The 11,391-nt window shown below is 34.3% G+C and overlaps 1 protein-coding gene across 1 annotated transcript; it reads left to right on the top strand.

The window, feature by feature from the left end:
- The first annotated feature begins 678 nt into the window (after positions 1–678).
- On the top strand, positions 679–10,729 carry LOC129279577 (G-protein coupled receptor GRL101-like). Its single transcript, XM_064111266.1, has 4 exons — positions 679–1,570; positions 2,674–2,815; positions 3,230–3,459; positions 7,653–10,729. Exons 1-4 carry the CDS (start codon positions 764–766, stop codon positions 7,818–7,820), a joined length of 1,347 nt encoding a protein of 448 aa, XP_063967336.1. The 5' UTR covers positions 679–763; the 3' UTR covers positions 7,821–10,729.
- Positions 10,730–11,391: the final 662 nt, after the last annotated feature.

Below are 11,391 nucleotides of genomic sequence, written 5' to 3'. Positions count from 1 at the left end.
TTTATTGTTCACATCTTACGTTGTTTGTGTTTTGTTGTTTTTTAGTACATTTGCAATAAAGAGTATGTTTTCATTTGGGGGGGGGTCCTTCCTATCCCTGTAAACGGCCGTTGGATAATGATGTGGCAATCACAGTTAGCATTTTTCTATTGGTTACAAATTCGAGAGGGAAATGATTGATGATTATGAATGATTTTTCAAAATATTTGATATTTCATGTAGTCCTTCACACGCTGCATGACTACCTTGGATGGAGTTTGATGTCAAGGTGCCAAACGGTCTAAAGTGGTCTAAAGTCGGTTGGTAAATGGCTCCAGATAAGAAACATAGACACATAAAGGCTTGGGGTTCTTTCCTTGACACATTACTTATCACCTCATTCCATCAAGACCATACACTGACATAAAATGAAAATGTTGGAGGTTTTTATTGATATCAGTATGGGGCGCAAAGGAAGAACTTACATAATACCCACTACACAGACACTTAACTCTACGAATACATATATTTTTCTTTACAATGATGCGGGAAAAAAATCAAGTCTACGCGATTTTGGTTTATTTCATTTAATTGGATCTTTGCAGAATGAATTAAAGGAGAGCCTCACCTTGAAAATGTGTTTCTTTATTCAAAACATCTGAAAGAATGTCGTTTTTTTTTCAACAGACATGCAGACCGCTACGTCTTCTGTTGTCTAGCGGGACTGGTGGATTCAGTCGGCTGCAATGCGCCGAGGGATCAGTTTTCATCTTGCGAAGAGCTCATGGCTAGCGAAGTTCTGCGGATCTTCATCTGGATCCTCGGAGGGAGCGCTTTCATCGGAAACGGCTTCGTGATCATCTACAGGGTGGTCCATCAGAAGAGAGACAGGAAAACCATTGTTCAGTCGAGCTTCATCACGAACTTGGCCGTGTCTGATTTTATGATGGGCCTGTACATGATCACCATTGCGTCGGCCGACATATACTTCAGAGGGAACTATGCCTTGCATGCTGATGCGTGGCAGTCTAGCGCCCTCTGCAAGTTAGCGGGAATGCTGTCGGTAGTATCGAGCGAGGCGTCTGTCTTGTTCATCATGATGATCAGTGTTGACCGGTGCATCCACGTCCTCCTACCCTTCAAGAAGGGGCTTCACCTCTCTCCTACGGCTGCAAGATGTACCCAGCTAATCATATGGGCCATCGGAGTTTTGGTGAGCGTCATACCCTTGATGATCCCTGCGTATAACCGAGGCAACTTCTATGGACAGTCTGGAGTCTGTTTGGCCCTACCCTTGACCGTTGATCGTCCTGCAGGATGGCATTACTCTATCTCGTTGTTCATCGGTGCCAACTTCGCGTCCTTTCTTGTAACCCTGCTCTGTTATGTGGCCATTTACATCCGCTATTTGCAGTCCAAACGGATGATATCACAGACCGGGAAGGGGTCCAGAGATGATAAAAAGCTGAATGAAGATATCAAGTTGGCTTGGAAGATGTTGCTGATCGTAGGAACAGACCTGATCTGCTGGTTCCCCATTATCATCATGGGCCTCTTGTCAGCAGCAGGGAAACTTGTTATATCTGCTCAGGTGAATACTGACATACCAATATCATTATCTTTATGCAGTCAGCATCGTCAGGCATTCATCTTAAAAAGTTTTCTTTGTAGGAAGCAGCAGATGCAAGAAATGCGTTCAACTGATACCAAAGCTTTGACATTATCATTATCATAGCAATAATTATCCCAGACTGCAATTTAATGTTTTCTTGGTGGGCAAAACTGAATGCATTTAGCTCCGTGATCAATCCTATAATTGAAATACTTAAACTGTGGACTTCCGTGAGAGTGTGAGTGCTCACAGTCATAGTGTGTTCCTATAATTTGTTATGTGAATATAATTATGATTCACGTTGTTTAGAAATTAAAAGTTAACAGTGTGAAGACATCTTCACATTGTGTAAACCTGGACAGTGTCGGTGTTCACAGTGTGTTCACATTATAGTGGACTATGAGAAGATGTGATTTACAATGTTAAGAATGGCTCAAATTTAACAGTGTGAAAACAATTTCACACAAGGGGGCCGTTTCATAAAGCTGTTCGTAAGTTAAGAGCGACTTTAAGAACGACTGGTGATCCTTTCTTACGCGCTAAACCATTGCCAATGGTGTATACCATTTACTAAAAGAAAGGATCACCAGTCGTTCTTAAAGTCGCTCTTATCTTACGAACAGCTTTATGAAACACCCACCTGGACAGTGAGAGCGTTCACATAGTGGTCTATATTATGAGAGGATGTGATTCACACTGAAGATATTCAAATTTGAAGGCGAATTCTTACTCTGCACAACTAGTGTCAGTGTTCACAATAATAATAATAATAATAATAACAGTAATAATAATAATACACTATTAACATATTCAAATATATAGTTAGAAGTTGATTTCACACTGTGGACATCGCGACAGTGTCGATATTCATAGTGAATTCACAAAGCTGACTACATGATGATGTAATTTCCACTTAAAATATTTCACATCGTGTTTCAAAGTGTGGGCAATTGTTCAAGCAGGGAATCTTTACAAGGCAATCCGTTTGTATAATAGCAATTGTAACGTTCCTTAATCTGATAGCTAGTGCCCAATCTTACCCCATTCGACGTAATAATTCAAGGTTCCCATTTTCTTAACAGGTGTATGCTTGGACGGCAGTCTTCGTCCTTCCTGTTAACTCGTCACTCAACCCGTACCTCTATACTCTCTCCACCATGCACGGAAAGAAACAGAAAACCAAGAAATCTGCCTTGTCTATGACAGAAGAAAATAAAACAATGGGTATGCAATATTGAATTAACTTTACCTTTTTCCGGATCATCCCATCAATATGTGGCAATATCTCCAGCCCACGCAGAACACAATATTCGACATGTTCGATAGGTAGATGTAGGAAAGCTGAATATTGCTCCTTTTGCGAGCGCATTGGTATTGAATACGGCGCCAAATTTTGTCAGGCTCTTTTCTTCTTTTGCTTCGGCTCACAAAATTGATGATAATGATAGTGATGGTCATGAACCCGATGAATATGCTGATGATTATAAATGATGATGATGATGATGATGATGATGACAATAATAAAACAATGCGAAAATCCCATTCACCCCCCCCCCCCGCACCATCATGCGCATAACACAATGGATAATTCAGCATTTATTGTGATCCGCTTTGCCTTTTTTTATATTTGCAATACAGAAAGCGGCTTGTGGGACGGAGATGGTCCTTCTAAGACCAAGGCTATCCCCTTTTCCATTGTACCCACCATGATTGTGCAGTTCCTTGAACACTGGTTGATAAATGAATCTCGTGACTTGACCCGGCAAGAACTTGACGTCATCAGACGAGACGTTGGGCAGTCATGGGACCTCTTGGAGAAGGCGGGCAGCACGATAGATGGGTATTTCAAGAACATTATTGTTCAAACTGTGAGTAAAATTAAATATTAATCAATTAGTAAACATTTACTTATTCATAGCTGACATATCAGACCACTTACCTATATTTTGTGTAAAGAAACACATTAGGATTTTAAATCAATGGCAGTCACAATTACCGAAAAGACAGATAAATGATGATAATATAATTAAATTTAATAGAAAACTGTGTGAAGTTGATTGGAGTCATGTATATAGTACTGATGATGCTAATAATTGTTACGATATATTTATGTCAATATTCCACTCAATTTATAATAAATGTTTTCCAGAATTGAAGTTAAAATCAAAAGCGAAGGTTACTTTTAGGAAACCTTGGCTATCAAATGGCCTCATGAAATCCATAAATAAGAAGAATAAAATGTAAAAAAAGTTACTGAACAAATATTCTGACAAGCAAAAGAAAAGTTACATTAAGTACAAAAACAAATTGATAAACGCAGTGCTAAATCTGAATATTATTCTAAACTCTTTAATCAAGTTAGAGGAAACACACAAAAGATTTGGAATAACATAAATAATATACTGGGTAATAAACGCTTTAAGAAGTTACCATCGGTTATGTATTGCAATGATTCAAAGTTAAATTCATCAAAAGATATAGTAGAACATTTTAATTCTTATTTTTTGAATATCGGTAAGAATATTGCTGACAGAATTCCTCCTGTGCGTGTGTCATATGATTCATTCTTAACCGGAAACAAATCACCGAACTCTTTGTTTTTCAGACCTACTTCTCCAAATGAAATATTAAAGATTGTCCTTTCTTTAAATTCTTCAAAATCAAGCGGTCCTGACGGCATAGACCCTAAAGTTATAAAGAAATCTATACATTACTTCATTGAACCACTATGTTTTATATTCAATACATCAATTTCTACAGGAATAGTGCCTAATCATCTGAAATTTGCCAAGGTAGTACCAGTTTTCAAAAAAGGAAATGCAAACGATTTAACTAATTATAGGCCAATTGCTATCCTTCCTCTGTTTACAAAGATTCTTGAAAAAATAATTCATGAACGTTTATATTCATTTTTACAGATGAACAATTTTTTAACTGATGCTCAATTTGGGTTCAGGAAAAAAATTTCGACTTCATTAGCTGTCTCTAATTTATGTACTTCTATTCAAAATGAACTTGAAAAGGATAATTTTTGCATTGGACTTTTTATGGACTTGTCAAAGGCATTTGACACCATTGACCATCACATACTACTAAAAAAACTTGACTCTTGTGGTGTCAGAGGTCTTGCCCTTAAATGGTTTGAAGATTATCTATCTAACAGAAGTCAATATGTGATGGTCAATGGTGTCAAATCCTCAATACAGCATCTCAACTGTGGCGTCCCTCAAGGATCTGTCTTGGGCCCTCTCTTGTTCCTTATATATGTCAATGATGTTATCAAATCTTCTTCTCTTCTCAAGTTTTCCCTGTTTGCCGACGATAATTGTGCACTCATGAGTAGCAGTAACATTAAAACACTTGTCTTGTCGGTAAACAGGGAAATAGCAAAAGTCTCTACATGGTTCAAAGCAAATAAATTAGCTCTGAATATAGCCAAAACAAACTATATTATATTTAGATCAAGGAACAAGAGAGTGCCCCATGACCTACCACATATTATAATTGATAATCTTGTAATTTCTAAATTGAAGAATATAAAGTTTCTTGGAGTTACTTTTAATGAGCTCATGGATTGGAGCATACACATATCAGAAATTTGTAAATCTTTATCTAAATATGTTGGTATCTTATATAAATTGAAATTCATATTACCTTCTAATGTTTTAAATATTCTTTATAGTAGCCTTATCTTGCCACATCTGAATTATTGTAACTATATTTGGGGTAATACATACAAGTCACGCCTTCTAAAGCCATATATCCTACAGAAAAAATCAATCCGGTTAATTGCAAAGTCTCATATGCAAAGTGCTAGTAAACCCCTTTTCAAAAAGATGAATATTTTACCTCTCCATGAACTAATTACTTTAAATACTCTAATCTCTATGTACTCAGTTAAAAATCACATTTTTCCATTGAAGTATTGCAATATGTTTTCACTCAATTCAAATGTTCATTCTTATGCTACTAGACAAAAAGATAATTTCCATGTTCCAAAAGTGAGACTTACTTCTTCTTTAATTCACTAGCTTTAGTCGGTATAAAAAAATGGAATCAACTCCCAATTTCACTAAAAAATTGTTCAACTCTATCCTGTTTCAAAAAAATGTGTAGGGCGTACTTAATGGAAAATCTATAAAATTACTAGGGTTTGTGTGTGTGTGTGTGATGGTGTGTGTATGTGTGTATGTTTATACATTTATATATCTGCTGATAAAATTTGTGTTTTTCTTAGTTTTCTGTTTCTGATTGTGAATTATGTCAATGCTATTGTTTTGGGGGCCATTCTCTACAAGCATTTTGCTTTTTTATGGTCCTAGCCATATTTTTTACCATTTGTTACATAACTATGTACACTGTTTGATTTGTATATACACATTTTTATGGTTGAATAAAATTGAATTGAATTGAATTTAAGATTTTGTTCAGAAAAAAATCGGCAAATTAAATCAATCAACGAATTAGTTCAAAATTTGGTCAATAAATAAATAAACAAATCATTCATTAATTTACTTGGTCAATAAGTCGATCAACTAATCAGCCAATCAATCATTCATTCGATCAATTAATCAACCGACGAACGAAATAATTTGTCAGTTTGAATTCAATCAATTAATCAACTGATCAAAAATTCAATCAATCAATCACTCGGTAGATCAGTCAACCAACTAACCGACTAATCAATCAATCCCTCACTCAATCAATACCTCAATATTATTCAATCGATCAATCAATTCATCATTCAATCTCTCAATCAATCAATAAATAAATCAATCAATCAGTCGGTCAGTCAGTCAATCAATCAATCAATCATTCAATCAACCAACCAACCAACCAATCAATCAATCAATCAATCAATAAATCAGTCAATCAATCACTCACTCAATCAATTCTTCAATTATTCAATCGATCACTCAATCAATCAACACATCAATCGATCAATTAATCCATCAATCAATCCATCAATCAATTAATCACTCAATCAATCAATCAATCAATCAATCAACCAATCAATCAATCAATCAATCAATCAATTAACCAATCAATCAATCAACCAATCAATCAATTAACCAATTAATCACTCAATCAATTCATCATTGATCAATCAATCAATCAATCAATTTTTTTTCTTCAATATATTCATAATCAAACATATCATACATGACTGTATCACCAAACATTACAAGACTAAATAAATATTGCAAATAATTATTAAAGGTAACACTTGATCACATAACAAAATTAAATAACATAAGAATATTACAAAACATTATTTAATACATGTACATTATTGGAAAAGGAAAAAAATAAAAATAATAAAAATGAAATATACGCATCCATTCGTTACTCTAAATCAACCTGTTCCCATTTCTGGAGATGTATTGCCAAGGTATTCCTCTCTTGTGCAATCTTATATTCCTCTTCCCTATACTTTCTGCAAAGTTTTATTATGATTCCAACAGGTGGCAAACCAGCTTCCTGCCTTGCAGAATAAATCTCTTTTTTAAGTATTAAAATTACTGTATTTAAACATTTTATCCTATTTTAACTTCCATCAATCCCTACCAAAGTGTCTTCCATGGAGAGATTCTCCAATTCTTTTAACCTTAATTTATGTCCAATATTTTTCCAAAGTGCTTGAACATTCGGGCAACTTTTAAATAAATGATCAAGAGTTTCAACTTCTTGGTAACAAAACGAACATTTGTTAGATGAAATATAACCTATTGTATGAAGTTTATCATTTGTGTAAATAACCCCGTTATATACACTCAATCAATCAGTCATTAAATCAATCATTAAATCAATTAATGATTCAATTCATCAACCAAACGATCAGTCAATAATTTAGTAAACCAACAAAGACAATCAATCAGAACATCAGTTATTGTCGCGTCCTATGTGTTATTGGAGCCCGATAAAAAGTAAAGACCTTTTTACATAGGCCACTATTTGATACACTAGTCTAAAATAGAATGAAAACCTCCATAGTGAATTAAAATCGAAATATAAAATAATTTTGATACCTATACATTTTCTGTCTTTCTTTCTTTAAAAGGATGCAGCTAATACGATTCAAAGGGCGTTCGTGGTTCTGGATCCTCCAACATTCAACGTTGAACATTTTGGACAGGACGATGAATTCAATGGCAGATCGAACAAACTTGAAGCCAACCAAACCAAGGTTCTGGAAGTGCTCAAGGGACTCAGTGAATCTCGATATTAACCAGCAAAAGAGGCAAAACGACTGGAGGAGGCCCCTCTATTCGTGTACAAGCAAGGGCAGGGGTGTCCTCCACGTGTTAGATGGGGGAGGCATAAAAGTGAGAAAAAATTTCAAAAATTTTCGGCGCGCTCTTCGCGCGTTAACTAAAATACAAAATTTTGCGCGCTACATAAGTGCAACGAAAACATTGACAATTTTGTATGTTCAAAATAATTTGTAACGCCACGTTTACTGGTTTTATAATGCATTCCAGGTTTTTATTAAACATATTTTCATTGTATATTTTTTTGGGGAAGCTACAAAAATATGGGAAGGGGGGCAAATCGATATGTCTACCCCCCCCCCCCCTATTGACACCTCTGGAGGACCATAATAATGGACTAGTGCGACGGATTCTGTTTTTAGATTTTGCAATAGTAGGCCTATAGGATCCAGTGTTACCATGGTTACAGGATTGGAAATCGTGAGTTTCGTTTCGAATCTACATGCGATACTTTTGTCGAGTGACCCCGGACCCTTTGGACAAATCAGGGTCCTGTTTCATGAAGACATTTATAATAACAAATGCACTATTTCTATAACAAATTTACCATCAGCCAATCAGATTGAAGGATTTCAGCAGCTTTTAACTGTTATTGTGAATTTGTTACTATAACAAGTTTTATGTAACGGACAGCTGCTTTTTTTCATGAAAAATTCGATGTCTGCTTCTCATTTTTTTTTCTTTACATAAAGAGAACATTGCTGATGGAATGCTTACTTTCATGAACAATATAGAAAGCCTCTTGAAATTTTGATAGTAAATTTCCACTGAAAAATATTGTCAGTAAAATTTTGCATCGTGATACGATCGCTGTTCCTGCTTTGTATGATCTGATCACGAATTATATAATTTATTGATTGATTAATTTATTTATATATTGATATTGTTGGTAACTTATTAAATGTTTTCCAAGTGCTTTGTGTATTGAAGATTATGAGTTGAAAAAGTGGAAAAAGGTGAATGATTTAGCGAATGAAATGAACAAACATTGACTTGTGGTTAACAAAATACTTGAGAAATGATTAATTGCCACTTGTCATGATCAAGGAGATAAATAAATACAAAATGCTCGGGAGTGGGGATGGATCCGAGCCAGGTGGTCATCTCGGTCTCCATTTTGCACCATCTCAGATATAGTAATTACAAATTTACCATTGCATTTTCCTGTTAAGTTGATTATCTATTTTTTTTAATCTATTTAATTCGGCTAAAATATTCGCTATCGTTTTTGCTAGGTTGTTTTTCAGCGACTCCGTTGGAAAAAAGTCATCCGTGGAATAAATTCAATACAAACAAAATCATACGAAGCGAATCTTACTCCATTAGAGACAAATGCACCAAAGGAAACAAATGAAACTAGAAAGCAAACAAAAAATACAAGAGGTAGACAATTAAAGTATAAATGGTAATCGGAGTGGAGGTTGAATTCAGACGACCGTGTTCAACGATTTTTTTTTCATATTTTCAATAAACTTGATCAATTCATTTCATTCTTGAGACTTTCTTGGCAACTCAGTAACATATTAAGCTATTTATGAAAATGTTTCTTTTTGGCTTTGTTATTATGGGGAATTTCTTACACCATTCTTGATTGAAGTTTCGGTGACAGCAAATCATAAAACTAATATAGATTTTTTCATTTTGTTTTTAAAAATTAGCATAAGTTATTGATTTTTACAGATAGACAATCTTTAAATGTGCTATAGATAGTTTGTCTATGAAAAAAATGTTAAGGTATAATACTTATGTGCCATTTTGAATAGTTTGAAGTGTTTTACACTCCCCGAATTATGTTTCGTTATACAATTATTGTGTGGTTTCCCCCCCCCCCCTTAAAGTGATTGGTTAACATTGGTTTGACTTTTTAAAAATCTGAGCTAGAAGGTCACACTTGTCACCTGTGTCTGTAATATGTTACAAAAATGAAGCCCAGAAAAAATTGCGTTCGAAAATAATTATTTAGTGCTTCAAAAGTTGAAATATAAAGTGACCGGAAACACCATTTTAATTTCATCCCATACACTTATGTGTACTATTTAGGTGTCTATAAGACGCCTATTTACAAAATCGGGGTTTGCCTTGTAGTTTTAGCTTTTCATTCTCAATAATGGTTGTTTTCAGGGTTTATTAGTTCTAATACATGCACTTGTACACATGTTTCATCTTGGTTTGAGAATTTTTTAAATCGGCTGCTCACAAAGTTAAACAATACCTTTAACTGTGTTGTGTGACGTACGTATGATAGTACCGTGATAATCTAAGAATTTATAAATTGTACGTTCTTTTGGTTTTTCACATTTTGATTTATCTACTCTCAAATTATACCGAATCGTGAAAGTAGTTAGTCATCACAGAGTTTCAATTTTAGTTGGAATCTTCATAAGCAATTGGGGCCTATAATCAGCAGATATAACTATAAGCACATCATGGGCGGTAGATGCAAAATGAAAAAACCTATGATTCACACACACACGCACACCCACATGCACACATATTTCATATGTATTTATTCTCGTTTTCGCCTCAAATAATTCCAAACTTGATTTGATTACTCGTGATGATTTAAAGTCATCATGGTAATAATGTATTGTGATTTTGTGGAGATTATATTCATAAAAATAATTGATATTTCAAATAGATATATTATATCTCATTATTTTCTTATTATTGATAAGAAAATAATGAGTGTGTTATTGACCAACTTTTGCACACAAACCAGGATGTTCAATTAATGTTAATACAAACTCAAGTAAATATCTTTTTTGTTTTGATTGAAAAATATGTATGTTAATTAACGATATTTTGGTTTGAAAATGAACAAAGTAATTGATGCTTCGTGTTTTGTTGAAAATAAAACCTGATCTTGAAATGCTTATCTGTGAAATTACTTTCATTTCAATAGTGATTAATTTTCTTATCCTTTTTTATGAAAAGATCAATAGCCCTGATATCATTGTTTTAGATGACATTCTTGATTATTGTCTGACTAATAGAATTTGCCCATATCAGCCAAAAATGTCAAGGTGACGAGACATGGCATATGAAACAAACATTCTATTAAGCTGCAAGTGAGCGAAGCAAGCGAGCGAAAGTTTTGATGTTTTAAATGCAAGAATATAATTTTGTGATAAATTTTGACATACTATTCAGAATATATTGCACCATTTTCCAATTCACTTTCTCTTTTTTTTCATGGTCTTAAAACTCTGTTGGGGGCATGGCCCCCATGCTCCAATATCTTTACGTCAGTTATATCATGGAATAGGTCCATGGTTATATCAACCAAAATTCTGGTAGATTCTATACATTTTTGTCAAGTCGGACATTACTATTTTCACTGGTTATTTTGACCAAACATGATAAAGGGGAAGTTTACCCTGATTATGAATCAGTTTTATTAAAAGCAGAACAATTAGAGAAACATATACGTTTGATTAGAATCCATTAAAGAATCGGAAAGTTATGAATGTTTATAGATTTTAATTTGTAACACTATATACGAGCAGCTCTCCATAATCATGTACTTCT

Source organism: Lytechinus pictus, chromosome 16, assembly GCF_037042905.1.
Source record: "Lytechinus pictus isolate F3 Inbred chromosome 16, Lp3.0, whole genome shotgun sequence".
NCBI classification, from domain to species: Eukaryota; Metazoa; Echinodermata; class Echinoidea; order Temnopleuroida; family Toxopneustidae; genus Lytechinus; species Lytechinus pictus.
This window is presented reverse-complemented; position numbering and strand designations above follow the sequence as displayed.

Coding starts and splice junctions, on each gene's coding strand:
- LOC129279577 (XM_064111266.1), top strand. CDS start 764: ATGGCTAGCGAAGTTCTGCGGATCTTCATCTGGATCCTCGGAGGGAGC. Junction 2,816..3,229: donor AGAAGAAAATAAAACAATGG/GTATGCAATATT, acceptor TTTGCAATACAG/AAAGCGGCTTGTGGGACGGA. Junction 3,460..7,652: donor AGAACATTATTGTTCAAACT/GTGAGTAAAATT, acceptor TTTCTTTAAAAG/GATGCAGCTAATACGATTCA.